Source organism: Ascidiella aspersa, chromosome 6 (genome assembly GCF_963924565.1).
Source record: "Ascidiella aspersa chromosome 6, kaAscAspe10.2, whole genome shotgun sequence".
NCBI classification, from domain to species: Eukaryota; Metazoa; Chordata; class Ascidiacea; order Phlebobranchia; family Ascidiidae; genus Ascidiella; species Ascidiella aspersa.
Genome location: NC_139452.1, coordinates 26,688,856 through 26,712,421, shown reverse-complemented (window position 1 = coordinate 26,712,421; position 23,566 = coordinate 26,688,856). Strand labels below are relative to the sequence as shown.

The 23,566-nt window shown below is 34.9% G+C and overlaps 2 protein-coding genes across 2 annotated transcripts; both read left to right on the top strand.

Moving 5' to 3' along the window:
* The first annotated feature begins 8,599 nt into the window (after positions 1-8,599).
* On the top strand, positions 8,600-13,962 carry LOC146141049 (microfibril-associated glycoprotein 4-like). Its single transcript, XM_083391507.1, has 6 exons — positions 8,600-8,897; positions 9,722-9,864; positions 10,293-10,389; positions 11,967-12,063; positions 12,938-13,002; positions 13,623-13,962. The coding sequence occupies exons 1-6, from the start codon at positions 8,621-8,623 to the stop codon at positions 13,865-13,867; spliced, it is 924 nt and encodes a 307-aa protein (XP_083247633.1). The 5' UTR covers positions 8,600-8,620; the 3' UTR covers positions 13,868-13,962.
* A 3,040-nt stretch (positions 13,963-17,002) lies between these two features.
* On the top strand, positions 17,003-21,739 carry LOC146141048 (microfibril-associated glycoprotein 4-like). The gene is made up of 6 exons (XM_083392795.1): positions 17,003-17,299; positions 18,396-18,538; positions 19,116-19,212; positions 20,306-20,402; positions 20,799-20,863; positions 21,486-21,739. Exons 1-6 carry the CDS (start codon positions 17,014-17,016, stop codon positions 21,737-21,739), a joined length of 942 nt encoding a protein of 313 aa, XP_083248921.1. The 5' UTR covers positions 17,003-17,013.
* Positions 21,740-23,566: the final 1,827 nt, after the last annotated feature.

The following is a 23,566-nucleotide window of genomic DNA, read 5'->3' as shown; positions in this document are numbered from 1 at the left end:
TTTAGATCGGTGCAAATAAATAACCTCGGTGAATCAACTGTAGCCTACAAGAAACATACAGTAGGCCTAATTGATTTCGCCTCACCCTATTAGAAACCTATCTACATTTTTTAGCTTTCTCACACCATGCAACTCTATATCGATAAAGATCTAAGAAGCTGAATCCATCTTCTGTCATACAAAAATGATAACTTTACTGTTTGTACTTTGTAGGACAAGTTCATTTCAATTTTATAGACAAAATGCTCAGCACTTTTATAGTTGCGTATTTGTTGATTACGGTTCAAGCTGATTTGGACTTAATGCAAATTGGAATAACTGTCGATGGTCGACCAGAAATTATCAAACATGAACCAAATATGGTAAGAAAGTTTTTTAACTTTAACTTTCGACCTTTTAACAGCGACCTAGAGCTATTACCACTGAAAATATGACCAAATGTTAACATAAACCTGGATTTTTGGTGGGAGAGGGAGGGCATCGAAGTATTCAAAAATGACGTAACAATTTTACGTCATAACATGAAATCATGGTAACAGCAACTCAAAAAAAGCGCTTAGGAAATGTACAACTGAAATTTACTTCGAATATGTTTAAGGAGATGGCAGATATTAATAATTTCTAGGCGAAAAAACACAGTTGTACTAGCTATAAGTCAAATAAAAAAACATAAGATTTTCAGGGAGCGCGAGTATTTTATCCATGTAGGTAAAATATTCAAAACCTATACAGCTTAGAAAAAAATCTGTTCCCTAAACTTTGGAGCGACCGGGTGTAGTTTTATTGAATAGAGTTGTGCGACAATCAGTAACTTTGTGGTAAATTATAATGATGAGAATGCGTAAAACTTATAAAAACATTTTGGAAAACAATCGAAAACCAGACAGTTTTTTTAAAAGTCGCTTTTTGGGTAGGCTACGCCTTTTTAATTTAAAACGACATTTTGCAAAACAAAGGAAGACAGTTTATACTTTACAATTAAAATGGTACTTATGGAAAACACAGAATATTTCTCTAACTTATATAGTTTCGACATCTAATATATCAATTGTCAAATCGATATTAAAAAGTTTTTTTACGCATTACCATCCGATTTCTTACATTACATTTTGAAAATAGAGCATATTGGAAGCGCAGAACATTTAATGAATAATTAGTTTCATAGTCTTGCATACGCCAAATCAATGTTAAACATAAGCTGGATAGCGTGTTTCGAACGATAGATTATATCAGTGCTTTTCAACCTTCGCCATTTCCATTCGCACTTTTTTATTTCGGAAAATTTCTATCCGCACGAAGCAAGCACATTGAGTTTGCAACCTTTAGTTTTATTTGTGTAATAACAATGAAATGGTTTGTGTATAAAACCTTGAGCTTAAATAGATAGTTTCAGCTGTAATCAACCACTGAGAGACTATTTTACTGTACCTGTAACTCATAAGTGGGCGCACCAGCTTATTTGATTCTTGTGTTACACATTATTTATAATAATAATATGTACCATTTTCATCCGCACGAGTGCGTACCAACTCACGGGTTGAACAGCACTGGTTTATATCATCTTTAAAAACATCTGTAATCGTACCACTATAATGAAAATTCATTTAAACAGATGAGGGCTGTATCGGGGGCCATTCCAGCCGCACAGAGCGTACTGTACAACGCTGGCTTTCAGATAGCCTGCTACCAGGACTGGTTGTACACGAACGATACCATCGCCGACATAATACTCTGGTATGGCAAGTATGGCTGCTGGTGCGGGCTTGGCGGAAGCGGTTCTACAGTGGATGAGATTGACAGGCAAGTTTGCTCTGATGTGATTTTAGTTGTTCAGCTGATATTATATCTCACCTGGACAACTAAAAAATTGGTCGTACCTACAATATGACGCATTGGCAAATAGTTTAAATTTCCATCAAACAGCACAGATTTTGTCAAATCGTATTGATGCACTAGTACAACTCTTCTTGAGTGCTTTCCTATTACAATTTATTTTCCTTGTGATTTTATTTACAAAAAAAAATGTTCGTGTGCCATTTTTTTCTATTATATGGGCCAACATTTCAATAACCTGTTCAGGCAATATTCTTCAGGGCAATGTACTTGCAACTTAGCAAGAAATGTATATTTAAAGCCAAATAACAAAAAACAAAATTGAACACAGCGACAGTACGACGGCAAAATAGTAGACAAGTGGATTGTCAAAGTTTTTTTTATATTCCTCCCTGACAAGCACAAACAGTCAAACACTGTAAATTCCTCCCCAGCAAAAAAACAAGAAGTATTCCACCTTTTTTGTGTACAATTCTGTCATAAAATCTCACCCACAGAAGAAAGTCGGCAAAATTGAAACAAATATATTCAAAAACCACAATAGACTCATGTGCGCCAAAAGCCAAAGATTGTTACAAAATTTGGATGCGCTAATCGTCTTGTTTAAACGTATGACGATAGGTAATAATTTTACACATATGTAAAAATGCCTGCATTGGTGTATATTTGCCCTTTTCATTCTTATGAGAATATATTGCGATTTAAGTACAATAATTAAATAGAATTGTAGTTCAAGTTCTATTTTAGTTTTTAATTTCCAAAACTTGGGCACATTTAAATGTAAACTAATCAGATTTAAAGCAGCTAACGTAAGTCTAGTTGTCCAAGTCTGGATGCGTCATCTGACATATTCGTTTTTGTTGTTTTAAAAGACTTGGAAGACCACGATATGTTTTTAAGGTTTTTTGCAATTCATTAAAATAAATGGTGGTTAGAAATAGTACTAAATCGTAGGTTATAACCTGTACGTTTTCGTTTATAATGGGCCAACTTAAATGAATGCCGGTACTTTAGAAAGAGCGATTTAAAACAGTACAAAACTGAGCCAAACATGACATTACTTTTTCTTTTAATTAATACCAGAATTCCCAAACTGTAATCTTGCATTGCATTTCCAAATCATAATAATGTGTATGTCTATTTGACCGAAATGTTTTTTATCATAAAATGGATTCGACGGTTTTGTGTAGGTAACAGAAATCAAAGACAATTGTTGATGCAACAACATTTCGTTCCCGTGACTTTGTCTTTTTAGAATGTTGCATCTGCTAATACATCTAAATTGTGTGAACTCATATTGTTGTTTTTTGTCAAACAATTTCATACTGTGCTTTTACAGTTGCTGCAAAGTCCATGACGAGTGCTATGGTAACGCGGCTGCTGAACATGTCGAAAGACGTTGGTTGGTGACAGACGGAGTGCATCTTCAGTACAGCGTGACGTGTCAAAGCAAAACCAGTATTTGTCGTAAGTGGAATTTATGTATCCCTAAAATGAGCTTAAGTACAAAGTGGACATTGCTACGATGAAGGCAAAACTGTTGTCTTGTAGTCCCAGATCTTATTTTAAAAGTCAACGGTTCTCTTTTAGTGTAAAGACATCCAGCAATAAATTTCAATTTAGTAAACTGGCTGTTTACCCACAAACTAGCATTTTATTCACCAAAATGTAGTGTTGTAGTCACTTAATTTAATGCAATGACTTGCACTTCAGTCACTGTTTTCGAAATACCTGACTTGACACTATTGCAGGGGTTTTTACCTTTTTTTCTCATATTACCCATTTCTGTTCAGATCAAAGTCCCATTACCCAAAATCTAATTTTATCCATTTTGTTATTGCCATGTCTCAACACTAACTCTAAATGCACACTTATTGCTACTGTATACTACTCCAAACAACTCCACTAAGAATATAAACACTAACTGCAAATTGATTATGAAAAACTAGCTAGGCTAGCCTTTAGCGGATACAAAAAAAATTTACTATTACGTCACATAAAAACGAAATACGTAAACAGGCCACAAAAATGATCACTATGACGAAACAATTGTAAAAATGATAAAATATTCTTGTGCTTCGTTTTTTTTTCGATTTAATAGGACACAAAACTAAAAAAAGTGTAAGTAACAAAGCAACTTTAACGCTTACAGCTGCGACATTGTTTGTTATACCATTATTCTAAATACTTTGGTTCAGCTGATAACCCACCTGCTATCATGAAATTACCCACATGCGGGTTATTACCCATAGGTTAAGAACCGCTGCACTATTGACTTGACCTGATTTCAGTGTTTTAATTAGGAATTTTTATTTTAAAGTTTGGATAGTTATTTTCATTTTTGCACAGTAAAAAGTCAATACAAAATTCGAAGTAAAACTCTTGGAACGACTTGTATGTAATTTTTTATAGGTTTTATAAAAATATTATGTTATGCCGAAAGGCAAAAGAATTAGCACACACATATTTACCATTCACATTCTTATTAGAATAATTTGCGATTCATAATAAAGTTATGGTAAATAATTAAAAGTAGTTCTATAGTTAAAATTAATTTCTTATCGTAATTCTAATCTAATTTAAGAAAACTAAACTGATTTAATTTTAATTCTACTCTAATTTGGAAAAACTAAAATGCTCTGATTTTAATTCTTATCCAATTTTAAAAGCTATAATAAATCTAGTTTTCCAGTCTGAATATGTAAAATCGTAATGCATTTGTTCAATTTTCTTTTAGATGGTGCAGGATGGGGCCGAGCGATTTGCGAATGCGACAAAAAGTTGGCGAGCTGTATTAACCTGAACAAAGAGGTCTGGTATTTCTGGTACTCCTGGCCCTACCAGAGATGGTACTACTGCTAGATATCAACCAACATGCGGGTACTCATGGTGATCATATCAAGAGGTTGCCCTACAATTGAATATTATTCAGATTGATGGTACAACAGTTCAATTTTTATACCTAACATGAAAATTACCTGAATTGATGGTCTCTAAAACTGATGCATTGGTTGATGTGCTACATATTTATATATATATATATATCAGCCAATACCCAGAGCCATGGTATATCACTGTTCAATTTTTCGTAGTACTACGAAAGTTAACCAACGCTATGGTGCTAATGATAAACTAAACCAGACTGATGGTACCACAGTTTAATGTTTGGTTCCTGTAATCTGACGATTATATAAAACCGACTGCTTTATTTGGTAGAACTGCTGAATTATTACTTTTGAACGAAAGTCACTGTTCAATTTTCAGGAGTACTACCACAGCTAACCAAAATTAGGGTGCTAATGATGAATATAACTAGAGCGGTCGTACCGCTGTTTAATTTTGGTATAATTATTGCATAATAATCCTGTGTTGCAACGTATTTCGTTTAGTATTTCATTTAATAGTCACTTCGTTTTATTTTGACGCAAAATGTAAAATGCTTAACTATATACTGTTAAGCGTTCATCTTTATTGGCGCCAACGATTTGCATTATAATATGACAACCATTGGTGGACTACATTTTATTTTCGTGCAAAATAAATAAGACTATATAGGTGATCTGCTACGGTACATTATGTTCTACATTTTATATTCTAAGAAATGAAAAGAACTTCAATCTAAAATCACAAAATATTAGAGTATTTTTCAGCACAGCAACAAGAGTACTCACTTGAGTTCAGAGTGTCGAGACGAGTCCAGTCAAATGAAACGACTTCGTTAAATTACGAACCCCGGGTCTGATTCAGATTCCGCAACTCTGAAAGAAAGAAACACTAATGCTATACCAGTGTTGTAATCATTTAAGTCAATGACTTGAATCAAGCGGACTTGTGTAACTATTTTCAAATGACTAGACTTGACTTGAGTCTTTTGACCAAAATGACTTTTTTAAGTGTTTTGGACAAATGACTTGATTTTGACTTAAGTTATTTAACAAATGACATGACTGAGACTTCATTTCAACAAAGACTTGTTTACAAAACTGTTATTATACTGTTATCTTGTTGAGTAAGCTGATATGAAACCTGGTCATAAAGCTTTGAAGTGGGTTTACGGTGATGCCTAATGCTAACGGGGACTATTATATGTCCAAAAAACTCCTTATATTCCTGTCAGAGGATGCTAACATGGACCCAACACTATTAATTTACCAGTCCTGGTTGTAGTAGCACTCAAAAGCTGCGCCTTGAAGCACGGCTCGACTTTTTCTCGAATACATATTTAACACAAAGCACACGAGAGAGAAAGGAAGAAGGCAGAGAATATTATTACGCTAGAGAGAAAAAATGGTCGAAATATTCATTAGTTTAAATCAACGATTCTTCCGTTTACAACAGGGATAAGTTTTTTTTATCGCGGGCCACTAAAATTTAGTTTTGCTTCGCGTGGACCACGATAGGCAAGAAATTTAAAAAAATAATGTCATCAATTGAAGTTACAATAAAAATAGACTTTCAGAAACATGAAGCTGATTTCGCTCCAAAAGTGTGAAAGTGAAATAGAAGTCTAAGCACACTCAGTGCTAAAAACGTTTTATTTTTAATTCAACTCTTTTTTTGAAAAACTGATGACTTAAATAATACACTAATATTACAATTAAACCTTTATAAACCCCTAAAACCAGTTCATGAAACCCCAAAGGGTTCGTGGACCCCGGTTTAAGAAACCCTGGTTTAAACATGGCGCCATTAACAATTCAAAATTAGCGGCCTTATCAGTTAGCAACTTGCAACTGCGCAAGCGTACGTCGGACTCTGCAATCGAGTGGCTGTTACCGAATCCATTAGATTATAGTAACGCACCGAATCTGTATTTTAAACAACTGCGCATCAGTGTTGTAATGATTTTAGTCAATGACAAATGACTTCACTCTACCTAAGTATTTTAGGCAAAATTACTTGATTGACCTAATTCCTTTAGACAGTCACTTGACTAGACTTAAGTCTTTTGGACAAATGAATTAACTTAAGTCTTTTGTACAAATGACTTGGGTTGAAATGAAGTGTTTTTTAAGCATTTCTTTTTGATAACTTGACTTGAAGTTGACTCGCTCTAATTATGACTTGACTGTCACCCGACTTGGAAAATCGATGACTTGGACTTGGAGTTGTGTAGTTGTTTTTTTAAATCATTTGACTTAAAGGAATTTATTTTACAAATGACTTTAATGAGACTTGTTTCAAAACGACTTGTTTACAACACTGAAGCGCATAGCATCTTACCACTTCGCCAAGGATAAAATACTTGCTATGACAATGACATGGACTGGGACTTGAATTTCATTTTGTTTTTTACTTTTGCAATTGACTTGTTTACAGCATTTCGCTTCAGAAATCGCGTGATTTCAGTTCCTGCTGGAGTCAAATTTCTGCACGACTTTGAAAAGGTCCTGGATGACGTAGTTTTTGACAAACGACTTCCTTTGATTTCCTTGTCAAGGCGGAAGCCAAAAGTTGTGATTATGAGGAGCCAACGAATGCATTCAAAATGAGATTTTGTTGAAGTAGATGCACTACAGAATTTGTCTGTTTTCCTATAAGTTATTTGTCCTCTTTTAAGCATCAGGAAATATTTAGGAAATAAAATTGGGTCCGATTCATACACTTCGTTTTGTTAATAAGCACAGGAAACATTGAATGAACTGCAGAGTACTCTTCAAATCAGACTTGGACAACTAGATTTATTTTAGCTTTTTAAAATTAGATTAGAATTAAAATTAGAGCATTTTAGTTTTTCCAAATTAGATTAGAATTAGAATTAGGTCATTTTGAGTTTTCTCAAATTAGATTAGAATTAGAATTACCGAATTCTTCAAAAAACGAATTTGAACTAGAATTTAAACTAAAATTACGTTTTAATATTCACAATCAATTGCATTTAAATCGAGAAGTATTTTAATAGGAATGTGCATGTCAATTATGTGTGTGCTAATTTTTAAGCATAGCATATGATTTTTAGTCCGTGAAAATTGCGATTGAACCAAAGAGTTTGAATTAAAATTCTTTGTTTTCACTAAGAGACTAAAAATGTCGTTGGACAAAGTAGGATTTTTGGTAAAATCCGAATTAGATTAGAACTAGAATTAGAGCAAACAAGAAATTCACAAATTAGATTAGAATTAGAATTAGCCGCATTTTTCTCTAATTCATTGAATTAGAAAACTAGAATTATTTAGTTGTCCAAGTCTGCTTCAAATGTGACCTAAACTTCAGTAGGCTACTGTATATACAAGTTTTAGAACGTTTTATCGGAGAACTCTAGCTCTTATATGTTTGTACATGTCACACTAGTTAATCTTATGTGTAACAAACGCTTTCGCTATTTCTATATTAATTTTAATGACAATAAAATGTTTTACTAAAGTATATTATATAGGGCCTGTGAATCATAATTAGTGCCATGACCACTGTTGTGTTTGAACAGTGGTTCTTAGCAAGGCTGGCGCGGCACCCTGGGAGGCTATTTCTAACGCCCAAGGGTGCCGAGAGATTTGATAATCTTTAAGAATCTGATTTTTGCCCAATTCCTACAACATTTATGTAAGATTAGAGTAAAATAAATCCATTTATAACTTCTAAATTGTGCAGAGTTGGTGTGTGTTGTTCCAGTTCTGGTTATTGTGACAACATTCTAGTGATTTATCTACGGAAAAATCTTATAGGGGCGCCGCAAGCCATGAAAGGTTGAGAACCACTGTGTTAGAACTTTTACTTTTAACACACTTTAGTAAAAATTTTTATTATTTTCTCTTTTCAACAGCTGTAATTAAGGTTCAAAAAGGTCAAAATGAAATATATAAGCTTTGCATTGATCTGTCTGTGTGCAAACGCACAAAATCACCAAGTAAACCTAAATTCTTGCTCGCTTAACTTACAATGTGGTGGACAAAGTCCTGGGGGAGTTCCCATCGACGAGAATCAACTGAGAGGCTTTCCTGGCAAATCCGGACCACCAGGGTTGAAAGGCGAAAAAGGCGAGAGAGCGGAACAGTGCGAGTGCGACGGGTTTCTTCGATTGAAAAAGCAGTTTAAAGAACTGCAAGGTGTGCTAAGCGATGTCCAAAGTAAGTGGAAATGATTGTAGTATGCTATGCACGTTTGTAATTTCTTTTTCGACTAGGAATATATGCAAAAAAGGAAAAACCTTATTGTTGATTTTGAATTAAAACCGTTCTTTGGTGTATTTTGCGAATGTCATCACCAATGCCAAAAAATGTCCTTCTTTTATCATTCGCTATAATTTTACTATACCATGCCTTATATTATACAACTTCCGTATTATACGTCAGATGTCAATTGCTGTGTAACCGACGCCAATATCAAAGCTCTGCTGTTGGGTGTTTTTATATTTACGCCAGTGGTTGAATCTTTGTAGTTCTTATGATATTAATGTAAGTTTTTCCATAGCAATATCAACTTAACTGAAGTGACTTTGAGAGAGTTCAAGAAGTTGTTTAAGGACATTTTTAGCGTCCTGTTTTTTTGGAGACAAATTATGTACAACGAACGTTTAACTGGCTTACTAAAAGACTCTCTTCGTGTATAAAAGGTTTCAGCTTTAGTAATTTTGTAGTGTTTTGCAGCAAAAAACCTGGAAATCTGTCTTTTGATTAATAAAATAAAATATGATTGTAGTAGTTTTAGTTTAATAAATCTGTCAACAATGGAATAGTTCTTATAAAGTCAAAACTAATTTAAAATATGATAAACTTGTTAATATAACGCAAACTATTCAATGGTAAAAAAATGGAGTGCATGTAAGACGACACTCTTATTGTTTACCGAATTTTTTCGTTTGCATGAAAAATCTTGCTAGTTTTACCAGTGAATGAATCCTGGTTAAGAACTTACTTTTTTCTTTTTACCCAAGCTTGATGTTTATATAAAGGGTCGCCTTCAAAATCGTGCAAAGACGTTTCGCCAAGAAGTCAAAATGAAACTGGAGGAGTTTTCGCCATCTATCCATTCGCTGGGTTGCGCTCGAGCGTATTGGCGTATTGTGATCACGTGACTGCTGGTGGAGGCTGGATGGTGAAAAAATACATTGTTTTTTTTGTAAAGTTTTCAGTTTAAATTTTTTCAAATAGTTATTTCGGTTACATGTTGTTTTTAAAAACATAAATCTTTAAACGACTGAGACATATTATACATTTATACAACGTGTATCCTGTTATCAAACCCTTCTGGAGTCGTACTGGCATGGCCAGAGGTCGTGAGTTCGAACCTCACCGCAGGCTAGTTGTTTTTCTAGCCTGGCCTTAATCCTGATCAGGCTGATTAATTTCGGTAAGCCTCTTCGAAGGCATTTTGCGTAGGTCTTCAAGCGTTTTACTTTGTACCTATCGTACACGAATAGGTTTGAAGTTTTAGTCTTTCGTAGGACCACTGTAACGTTCTGTACATGTTTCTCCAACATTAGAGTCATGGAAAACTTGTAACATTAATAATAAATTATGCAGGTCTTTCAAAAGCGGGTTGATGGTTCAGAAGACTTCAATAGGAACTGGAATGATTACGTCAATGGATTTGGAAGCCTAAACGGGGAATTTTGGATGGGTAAATGTTAGGGATGTCTATCTTTCTGTGTTTTGCTTTCGATCTTATGGGAACATAGTACATTCGGAAAATATACGCTACAAGTCTAAATATAGAACTACTTCAAGTGCTTAACCAGGGGTTCTTAGACTGGGGTCAATGGAGTTTCATGGACCCATTGGGGGTCCGTGAACTAGTTCTAGGGGTCCATCAACGCCTAATTGAAATATTAGTGTATATTTTAGAAGTAAATCAATTTATCAAAGAGAACAATTTAATTAAAAATTAAACGGTTTTACACTAACTGTAATAAGACTTCATTTCACTTTCACATTTTTGGACAGAAATCTGCAGATTTAAGTCTATTTGTATAGTGACGTAAATTTATGACGTCATTTTTTTTTTAAGAAACCCTGTGCTCAACGAATTTTGATTATTCAAAACAATATAAAAACAATTAATTGATAAATATAAATGTACTTATGGCACAGTAAAGAACATTTATATTGTGGATTTTCAAATTAAAAGCGGAAGGATTTAGGGGTAAATATTTGGGGGCTTGGATAAAAAGGTGTTTAACTAGTTTTTTAAGATGTATAAAAGAAATCAAAGTAAAACAAAAAATCAAATTAAAACAAAATTAGAATAAATATTTTAATAGTAAAATCTCTATAATAAATTGATTTGCATAGTTTTTAACACAAGACAAATACTGAAACAATTCATCCCTCTACAAACCACATTGCGTCAGTGAAGTCATGTATGAAGGCCGGAAATTTTCGCCCAATATTTGTTTTCGCTAGTGGAAAACGCACTGTAGCGTCACTTCCTTGACTAAGGCCTGCACAGACGGCCAGACGCCCAATAGGCTACTTCAGGTTTAGCTGTTCAAAAACTCGATCTCCTACACGGTTCTCTCCCCCAAAACTTCACAAGTTTTCAAACCAAGCTTGTTATTGGTGACACGCTTTTTTTTAATTTAAGTGCTTTAATTGGCAGGACGAGCAACTATGCTGTCGAGTGAGCGGTTTTCTAAAGGGCATATTATTAATACATTTTACATCAGCAAACAACAAATGGTACAAGTTTCACCAAAAAGTTTGTGCCCTGATCTTCAATTAAAATTCGTATAGTTACGAAGTCTCATTGTAATTATAACATTATATTTAGGCTGGTTATTGTTGGCACAATAAAAACAAGACGATTTTTAAAATTACTGTACTGTATACTGAATTAAATTTACATGTGCTGTACATGGACAATAGTCACACAGCATTTACCTAAAGTTGGCTTGAGTTTAAAAAACTTTTAAATAGCCTACACAGCAAATGTAATTTGATACAGCTGGTTTCAAATTAGACTTCAAATGACTTTCTGTAACTTTTCTGTAAAAAATAAAGCATTAACAGCTCGCAAACTTTAGCAAAATAAAACGTGACCGCATGAGGCGATGTTTTCAACCATTTATAGAAATGGGTAACTGTGTACAAAATGTACAGTAGATTTGTGAGGTAACACGCAATGTGCAGCCTGGATCAAAAAACCAAAGTGAAATGTATAAAATTTAGAAACTAACCCTAAGTTTTTTGTTCGTTCAGGTTTAGAAAATCTCCACCTAATTACTTCAAATGGACAATACGAAATGCGGGTTGATATGGAGGACTTTGATGGCAACAAAACATACGCCAGTTACTCGTAGGTTTTTTAAAAAGGTGTAGAGCAGTAGTCGGCAAACTATTTTGGTTATGGCACAAAGTACTCTTTTTAGAGCTATTGAAGGCCCACTATACGAAAAAGTGGCGGATTCAGGATATTTGATTTTAAGGTGAAATATAACACGGCGCCTTGGTGGGCAAAACACTGCCATATCATAATGTAAAACATATTATAAAACGAAGAATATACGCGAGAATCGCGAAAAAAATTTTTATTATAAAAGTTGGCAAAAAATTTAGCTTGACAGGCTTCCAGGAGTACATTTGGCACGAGGGCCTTTCCAAGCTGAGCCAATTTAAAAATTATATGCCACACCAACTTCTAAAATCAAGTGCAATGAATGTACGGCTATCACGTAGCCCACAACTACATTATAAAACCAAGCTATTCAAAAGTAACTCGCGGCCCACTAAAAATGCCTCTGCGGCCCACATTTGGGCCGCTGCCATCAGTTTGCCGACCACTGGTGTAGAGCCAACAATGGGGCTTAACTAACAAAAGTCATTCACTTTTCGACGCTTCGCGCGTGTCAGATTTAGGGATGTCCGGTATTGCGTATTTTCTTCCGATATTAATGCCCGACTTTTTGCGTGACGTCAAAACTGTGATCAATTACGCAAAATTGTTCCAATAAATACGCAACTGATGGTTAGGTTATAAAGCAAAACAATAACTTTCGGTAATAAATTTTTTGGTTAAAAATAATTTTTCAGTTTTTTAACCTTTTTTATCAGTAAAAAATGCTGCTTTAATGTCTAAAATTTAAACATGAATTTCCTAACACGCTAGTCGAAAACAAAAATAATTGATTTCTAGTTGCTGTAATACCTTTGCCTCATTCATATTCTTTCAGAAATTTCTCAGTCGGCCCCGGAACAGATTTTACGCTTACAATTGGAGGCTTTTCTGGCCCAGCAGGTAAGATCATTCCCGTTTTTATAACAAATTCAGGTTAGTGATAGCCAGTATTCCTAGTTGCTTTGCTTCTGGTGTTTTTGCTATGCGATATATTACTCGCAATCGACTAAAATACCAATTTTTATAGGAATTATTTGTAATACAAACAATCGGACCTGAAAAAATACTGGAACTTATTGACTTTCAGCACACCAAAAGCAATCGTAGACTCACTGAAACTGTCGGTCAATGATGCAAGCAAGGCAGGCTAGAAAAACAACTTAAGCCTGAAGTGAGGTTCGAACTCACGACCTCCAGCCATTCCGGGCAAAACGTCGCTTAACCAAATGGCTTTCATTGTAATATGAATTGTTTCTTAAAAAAATTGGCAGGGACTGTATTCATTTCAAGAGCTGTAAGCGTAAGGTAGCAATTTTAACAATATTTACGAGAATTGTTCACGATTTGTTATTTGGCGAACAGCAGTCTTTGTTTTAACATCATTGTTGTGGCCTATACACAGATTTAGACATATAGAGCACTACTTAAAAAAAAACTAAACCACATTTTACATTATCTAATTGGACCAGTGATAAATCTGTATAGTTGTTTTAGTTTTAGTGCTGTTATTTTCGTTAAAGGCGACAGTATGCAGATCAATGGGGTAAAGTTTTCAACCAGCGACCGTGACCAAGATATTTATAGCGCCAACTGTGCAAGCATATTTAAAGGAGGCGGATGGTTCACCAAGTGTCATTCTGCCAACCCTAACGGCTTTTACTACGGCGGTTATCACGAATCCTATGCCGATGGAGTAAACTGGCGCACTTTTCGAGGATATCATCATTCACTGAAGAGCATCGAAATGAAGATAAGATTGAAATAGAATCCCTAAGACCTAGTAAGAATATCAAATCCTATTAAGAAGTTGGTATCATAGACTATGTTGAAAATGAATGGAGAATTATTCAAAACGTTCAGAATACTTATAGCTATACCTCTGTATGGGCTTTGAGATTCTTAATAAATCTTACTACCACCTCCAACTATTATGCTTTAAAGAAACCCTAAGCTGCCGTTTTTCCACAACGAGAAATTCTGTCGTGCCATACGCCAATGTCGTTTATCATTATCATGTTGCATTATCCGTTCCATTGTACATTTTGCCCCTGTGTGTGTCCTGTTCATTTCGCGACAACAAATTTCGTATCTGTCGAACTCGAGCAGTAAATATGAATCATCACTATTCTTGTTATATTAGGATATTTAACTTGGTGATATGGTGCTCGGTTTAGTGGCAGTATTAGAAAGTGCCCCGCTTCAAAAGGGCAGTTTGTTTAGTTGATAAACACTAAAATACAGATCACAGATGTTAAATAAAAATGTGTTTGTATCTTTCATTGGCCAATTTACTTTTAAACTCTGCATAAACCAGTAGAGTGATGCAAGGTAACCAAGCGGAGGAAGTAACACACATTCTAAAATCAATTACTTTTTATAAAACGAACCCTATTCGCAAAATACTAGTTTGGAAACACTGCTTTATTAATTGTGGAAATAAGATACGGCAGCAAGTTTATTAAAATGTAATTTAATGCATGACCCACTTTATCGTTTTAAGTAATAAACAGCTCCACGCTAGAAACACGTTTTGCCACCCCTGATCCATCTCATCCTGTATTGTACCAATCATTTGGGCGCATGTGATTTAAAACTAGTAATCATTACTTACCACTGGAAAGAAAAATAATAATCGTCGTATGAATAAGGTGCAGTACATCAGACACTATCAAGGTTAGTCTTGCGCGAATTGAGTATCATTTGCTGGCTCTTGCACATCAATTAAAATTAATTTAAAACGCTCGGCACAACTTCCTGAGTTCATTTAAAAAAAAAAAAATATATATATATATAATTTTATCAGATAAGTTTGTAATTAATAATTAAACGTATAAGCGTCGATTCTTATTTTAAGGCTCTTAACCACGAAAGTTTTAGAATCATTGACAATCCCCACACATGTTAAAAAGACCGTTTAACTGAAGTAAAACAAACCGAAGGTTATTTTGAGACCTCTGTGATAACAAGCAATCCTGTATCACACAACACACAGAACAACCACAAGTAACCAACGCTTATTTTGACGCGAGAAATCCCGGATCAGTCGATTTCGATGAGCAAATATGCACCGCGCCACATCTCGCTGCTACATTAGGGAGTTTTTTTACTTGGCAAAAACAGGAAAGGCAAACAGTAGCGCGGGAGCCAACTTGCTCGAATGTCGTAAGTTTCGACAAAGGGGAAATTAAATTGACGTCACCGAGTCACGACATGACAATAGAAACCGAATGTCATTGGCCGAATGGAAACTCTGCTGATTGTTTTTAGTTGGCACAACGACGATTTGCACATATGTTAGGACAGCAAACAATAACATTAGTCTGTCAATCGCGTCCAGGCTAAAAAGTTATAGCCCAGCGTCTCTTAACCCTTTATGGAATCCTACGCGTTCGTTTTACGAATCCTACGCGTTCGTTTTACGAATGCTACGGGTTTGTTTTACGAATCCTACGCGTTCGTTTTACAGCGATGCTTTGGCGGCCAATTCAATGAACTCTTTGTTCATCCAATTCAATGAACTCTTTGTACGAAACCAATGCATTAACACATTAGTATAAACAAGTACGAATTTAATCAATAGGACTGTTTTCTTCCTATTTCTCTCAAATTGTTTAATTTTGTGATCAATTTTCCTTAGAACCAATCTCAATAAACTTAACCATGTGAACTAATGCAGTCGGCGGCTCAACTAAATAAAGAGCCCCAAATTTTGGGTCGCGACCCATAGATTTGGAAACAATAGCTTAGTCCATTGAAACACTTGTTTAGTCCACAGCGATTTTTCGAGATAAATGCCATTGCGAGGATTGCTAACAATGCAATCTATCAAATAGAATGGCGGGATAAAACGATTAGTGTCGCTAAACAACGTCGAAATGAAGATAATACTGAATTTGAAACATGAAGCAACCATTATTGCTTAAATAAGGAGCTCATAATGCTCCATGTACGACTGTAGGGATATAATCTATTCAGAGTTGGCCAACCACTGACCCCAAAATATAAACATACATTAAAAAATAAAACGGTTTTAATAAATATTTGTAATAAAGCACCAATGTTAAAACCAAAGGTCGTGATTGTTTGAAGCCAACAATGACATTTAAATTGAGATTTGTTGCAGTAGATAGAGTGAACTAATTATTGCCAAATGACTTGTTTACAGCTAGGTGACCTATTACTATGAGTCTGAAGGGTTTAATTTTCTAAACGACTTTGAAACAGCCTTCCATCCTGGGTGACGTAATTTTTGGCAAAACATGAACGACCTTGCTTTCATTTCCTTGCCGAAGCGAAAACTGAAAATTGTGATTGTAAGAACCCAATGATGGCATTTATATTGAAATTTTGTTGAAGTAGATACAGTAGAGCATTTGTCTGTTGTCCTACTATATAAGAAATTTGTCCTCGTTCAAGCAAGTGTTAATTATCACGAAATATTCAAGCAATATATTGGGTCTAATTTATACTTTTCGTTTTGTTAACAGCAAAAGCAGGAAATATTGAATGAACTGTAAAGTACTCCTAAAATGTGGCCTAAAGTTCAGTATATTCAACTTTTAGGGCGTTTTATCTCAGAGTTTTAATTTACACAAAATTATTCGGTGAATTTGTTGGACCTCAACCGTGACTCTTATTTGTTTGTACAAGTCACATTAGTTAATAGCCTGATTTTTGTACATTTTATATGTTTTCGTTATGTGCACCGTAACAAATTCGTTTGCCATTTGTATATTAGTTTTAATTAGAAAAATGTTTCGTCAAAGTATATGATATAGGCCATAAGCGTCATAACCATGTGTTAGAACTTGTACTACGGTGAATTAAATTTGTAGGCCTACTTTTAACAAACTTTAATGAACATTTTTAATTCACTCTCTTTGCCGCAATTAAGGTTTCAAAGACGTCAAAATGAAATATATATGCTTTGCATTGATCTGTCTGTTCGCAAACGCACGAAGTTACCAAGTTAACCTAAATTCTTGTTCGCTCAATTTGCAATGTGGTGGACAAAGTCCTGGGGGGATTCCCGTTGACGAGAATCAACTGAGAGGCCATCCTGGCAAATCCGGACCAGCAGGATTGAAAGGCGAAAAAGGCGACAAAGGCGACAGAGCGGAACGGTGCGAGTGCGATGGGTTTCTTCAATTGAAAAAACAGTTTAAAGAACTGCAAGATGAGCTAAGCGATGTCCAAAGTAAGTGAGAATGTTTGTAGTATGCAATGCACGTTCGTATTTGTTTCTCGACAAAAAAGAAATGCAAAAAAGGAAAAAGTTGTTGTGGATTTTAAATTAAAACTGTTCTTTCATGTAATTGCAATTGACATCACTTCTAAAAAAAAATCTAAAAAAATGCAATAACAACCAAACGATTTTTTTGTTCCAAGTTATTGGAAATATTTGTTAAATACACGTTGACAAATATTGCGCTGTGGTCATATAGTGGTTGGCGAAGTTAGAAGGCACTAAAAACTCATTTTCTACATACAATGTTCAATGTTTCGCTATAATTCTACTATACCATGCCTAATACGACTTCCGTATCATACGACAGATGTCAACTGCTGTGTAACCGACGCCAATATTAAGCTCTGCGGATGGCCATTTTAAACTTATGCCGCAAGAAATAACTTAACTTAACTTAATTTACTCAAGAAAAATGACAATAAACTGGAGAAAAAAATTACAATCAATTGTTTATTAGTGGCCTGTTTCTTTGAAGCTATGTTTGTACAAAAAACGTGTAGAGTTAGTCATCCATCAGTCGATATGTTCTTTACTAAAGACGACACTCTTATACTTTAACACGGTGTTTCTTAAACTGGTTAATGGTTCAACCCAGGGTGAATACAATTTTAGCAGGAGTTAACAAGGGTAAACGGTCACAAATGGATGATAGCTCTACAGTAAATCGACTACTGAACTGGTGTTTTTTGGTATTTTCCAGTACAAAAATTTGGTGACTGTGTTTTGTGCTTTAGTAGCTTTATATCTCTGGACTTAGAAATTGTAGATTTGCAATGGTAAAACTTAGCTTGATCTTAACAAACATCGAAACAACCTAATTCATTTTGTGCTGTTATATATAGACAAGATAGTTTTATCATATCTTGAGACAAGGGTGAATGAAATCTGGAGATAGATGCTAGTGGTGAACAAAACTAAAAAAGTTTAAGAAGCACTGCTACAGATTGCTTCGTTTGCATCTAAAGCCTTGCTAGTTTTTTCAGTAAATGAATGCCACTTAAGTACTTACAATTCTGCTTTCAACCAAGCTTATTGTTTATTAAAGGTTCGCCTCCAACATCGTGCAGAAACGTTTCGCCCAGAAGTCAAAATGAAACAGGAGGAATTTTCGCCATATATCCGTTCGCTGGGTGGCGCTCGAGTGTCTTGGCGTATTGCGATCACGTGACCGCTGGTGGAGGCTGGATGGTGAGAAAATACATTGAAATTGATTTATAAAGTTTTTAGTTTAAAAGTTTTCAAATGGTGATTTTGGCAGTACGACTTAAGTCATTGTTTGCCAATGATCTGGCTTGACTAAAGTCTTTCAGACAAATGACTTTTGCTGAAATAAACGGTTTTCATTAAGCATTTTTTACTAATAAATTAGATTATTTGTATTTGGTTTGGCACATAAAATAATTTGCTTGCTATATGCTGCGTTTTGTGTTATTGTTAAGGACTTGATTTGAAATTGACTTCCTCTAACTATGACTTGTTATTTATTTAAAATGACTTCACTTGGACTTCATTCTTTTTGCAAATGACTTCACTGGGACTTAAGTCAATTCAAAATGACTTGTTTGCAACACTGGATTTTGGTAACATTTTGTTTTTCAAAACATAAATGTTTAAACGCCTTTAAAAGTTTTACTTGTATCTTGGTAAACCGAAAACAGTTTCGAACTTTTAGTTTTTTCGTAGGACCACTGTAACGTTCTACACATGTTTCTTCGACATTAGAGTGACGGAAAACTTGTAACATTAATAATATTTTCTTTTGTAGGTCTTCCAAAGGCGAGTTGACGGTTCGGAAGACTTTCAAAGGAACTGGACTGATTACGTCAATGGATTTGGAAGCCTTAACGGAGAATTTTGGATAGGTAGCAGTCTAAATCTACTAAACGAATTTTGACTTTTCACAACAACAAAAAAAAATATTAATAAATATAATTGTACTTTGGGCAAATCAAAAAATATATATTTTTGTGAATTTTCAAGCAATTTTGTGGTAAAGATTTTTGGGCTTGGATAAACAGGGGTTAAGTTAGTTTTTCAATGAGTGAAAATCAAATCAAAAAGTGGAAACAAAATTAGAATAAATATTTTAATATTAAAACCACTATAATAAATTGATTTGCACAGTTTTCAACAAAAGACCAAGACTAACAATTTACCCCTTTACATTCCACTTTGCATTGGTGAAGTCATAAATGAAGGCCGCACATTTTCGCCCAATAGGTATACCTATTTTCGCTAGTGAAAAGCGCAAAGCGTCATTTCCGTGCCCCAGGCCTGCACAGACGCCCAATCGGCTACTTCAAGTTTAACTATTTACAAATACTCGCTCTCCCACACGGTTCTCTCCCCCAAAACTTCACAAAGGTATCCAACCAAAGTCTATTATTGGTAACACGATTTTAATGCTTCAATTGGAAAAAAACAACCGCAACAAAATAATACAAATCTCACCGAAACATTTGTGCCTGAATCTTCAATTAAAATTTATGAAGGTACAAGGTTATACTGTAATTCTAACAGTATATTCAGGCTAGTTATTGTTGGCACAATGAAAACAATCATCCGTAACAATGAACAACAATGACGATTCTTGAATTATTCTATTTCTATACTGAGTTAAAGTTTACATCTTCAACTACAACAGTCAACTCAGCACAAAAACTTTTCAGTACACAGCAAATGTAATTTTTGGTTTTAAAAATTAGACTTTAAATTGCTTCTGTAAATGATTAACAATCAAGCATCAGCAGCTTAAAAACTTGGCAAAACAAAACGGCTACGTTTCCAACAAAAATGAGACGACCTCGTGACCGCATAAGGCGGTATTTTTAACCATTTAAATTATACAAGAGGGTAGCTGTTCACAAAATAAAGATAACAATGCAGCCTTGACCAACAGGCCAAACGGAAATGTATAAAATTTAGAAACTAACCCTAAGTTTTTTGTTTGTTCAGGTTTAGAAAATCTCCACCTAATTACTTCAAATGGACAATACGAAATGCGGGTTGATATGGAGGACTTTGATGGCAACAAAACATACGCCAGTTACTCGTAGGTTTAAAAAAAGGTGTATAGCAAATAATAGGGCTTAACTTGCAAACTCGGCATTCATATTTCGACGCTTTGCGGGTGTCAGATTTAGGAGTGTCCGGTATTGTGAAATGTATTTCGATACCAATGCTTCATATTTTTGGCAAAAAACAGGACAGGCCGGTCAGATGCAAAGTAACTTCAAAACTGTGATAAATAACTTAAAATTGTTTAAATAAATGCTTTGAAGTTGTAAAGCAAAAAAGCCTAAATTGTAAAAAACGCTGCTTTAAAATTGGACCAATGTCTGAAATAGGGATCATAATTTCGTAACACGCTAGTCAAAAACAAAAATAATTAATTTTCATTTGATTTTATATCTATGTCATATGTATATTTTATATTCTTATTCTTCAGAAATTTCTCAGTTGGCCCCGGTACAGATTTTACGCTTTCAATTGGAGGATTTTCTGGCCCAGCAGGTAAGATCATTCAACAATTCAGCCTAACAATAGCCAGTACTCCTAGTTGCTTTGCTTCTGGTGTTTTTGCTATGCGATATATTACTCGCAATCGACTAAGATACCAATTTTTATGGCAATAATTTCTAATACCAACAATCGGAATTGGACCAGAAAAATATATTGGAACTTTCAACAAACCAAAAGCACTAGTAAATTCATTGACGATAAATGCAAGCAAGACAGGCTATACAAACAGCTAGCCTGTAGTGAGTTTCGAACTCACGACCTCCGGACATTCCGGGCAAACGTCGTTCTACCAAATATAGCTATGACTTTTAATTGTCATATAACTCGTTACTTCAAAAAAATTAGTTTTTTACTCTTTTTTTAATTGCTTGGCAGGAACTGCAGTCGTTTCAATAGCTGTTAAGTAGCAATAATTTAAACATAATATGCGAGAATTATATACTATTTGCTGTTTGGCGAACAGCAGCCTTTGTTTTAACATCAATGTTGAGGCCTATACACAGATTTAGACATATAGTTAAAAAAAAACTAAACCACATTTTACATTATCCAATTGGACCATCGTTAAATCTGTAAAGTTGTTTAAGTTATAGTGCTGTTATTTTCCTTAAAGGCGACAGTATGCGGATCAATGGGGCAAGGTTTTCAACCAGGGACCGTGACCAAGATATTTATAGTCGCAACTGTGCAAGCCAATTTAAAGGAGGAGGATGGTTCACCAACTGCCATCGTGCCAACCCCAACGGCTTTTACTACGGCGGTTACCACGAATCCTTTGCCGATGGAGTAAACTGGCTCACTTTTCGAGGACATCATCATTCACTGAAGAGCATCGAAATGAAGATAAGATTGAAACAGAATCCCTAAGACCTAGTAAGAATATCAAATCCTATACAGAAGTCGGTATCATAGACTATGTTGAAAATGAAATGGAGAGTTATAAACGTTCAGAATACTTATAACTATACCTCTGTATGTGCTTTTGAGATTCTTAATAAATCTTACTACAACCTCCAACTATTATGCTTTAAAGAAACCCTAAGCTGCCGTTTTTCCAAAACGAGAAATTCTGTCGTGCCATACGCCAATGTCGTTTATCATTATCATGTTGCATTATTCGTTTCATTGTACATTTTGCCCCTGTGTGTGTTCCTGTTCATTTCGCGACAACAAATCTCGTATCTGTCGAACTCGAGCAGTAAATATGAATCATCACTATTCTTGTTATATTAGGATATTTAACTTGGTGATATGGTGCTCGGTTTAGTGGCAGTATTAGAAAGTGCCCTGCTTCAAAAGGGCAGTTTGTTTAGTTGATAAACACTAAAATACAGATCACAGATGTTAAATAAAAATGTGTTTGTATTTTTCATTGGCCAATTTACTTTTAAACTCTGCATAAACCAGTAGAGTGCTGCAAGGTAACCAAGCGGAGGAAGTAACACACATTCTGAGATCAATTACTTTTTATAAAACGAACCCTATTCGCAAAATACTAGTTTGGAAACACTGCTTTATTAATTGTGGAAATAAGATACGGCAGCAAGTTTATTAAAATGTAATTTAATGTATGACCCACTTTATCGTTTTAAGTAATAAACAGCTCCACGCTAGAAACACGTTTTGCCACCCCTGATCCATCTCATCCTGTATTGTACCAATCATTTGGGCGCATGTGATTTAAAACTAGTAATCGTTACCACTGGAAAGAAACTAATAATCGTCGTATGAATAAGGTGCAGTACATCAGACACTATCAAGGTTAGTCTTGCGCGAATTGAGTATTATTTGCTGGCTCACGCACATCAATTAAAATTAATTTAAAACGCTCGGCACAACTTCCTGAGTTCATTTAAAAAAAAATATATATATATATATAATTTTATCAGATAAGGTTGTAATTAATAATTAAACGTATAAGCGTCGATTCTTATTTTAAGGGTCTTAACCACGAAAGTTTTAGAATCATTGACAATCCCCACACATGTTAAAAAGACCGTTTAACTGAAGTAAAACAAACCGAAGGCTATTTTGAGACCTCTGTGATAACAAGCAATCCTGTATCACACAACACACAGAACAACCGCAAGTAACCCACGCTTATTTTGACGCGAGAAATCCCGGATCAGTCGATTTCGATGAGCAAATATGCATCGCGCCACATCCCGCTGCTACATTAGGGAGTTTTTTTACTTGGCAAAAACAGGCAAGGCAAAACAGTAGCGCGGGAGCGAACGTGCTCGAATGACGTAAGTTTCGACAAAGGGGAAATTAAATTGACGCCAACTAGTCACGACATGACAATAGAAACCGAATGTCATTTGCCGAATGGAAACTCTGCTGATTGTTTTTAGTTGACACAACGACGATTTGCAGATATGTTAGGACAGCAAACAATAACATTAGTCTGTCAATCGCGTCCAGGCTAAAAAGGTTTAGCCCAGCGTTTCCTAACCCTTTATGGAATCCTACGCGTTTGTTTTACGAATGCTACGCGTTTGTTTTACGAATCCTACGCGTTCGTTTTACAGCGAGTCTTTGGCGGCCCAATTCAATGAACTCTTTGTACGAAACCAATACATTAACACATTAGTATAAACAAGTACGAATTTAATCAATAGGACTGTTTTCTTCCTATTTCTCTCAAATTGTTTAATTTTGTGATCAATTTTCCTTAGAACCAATCTCTATACA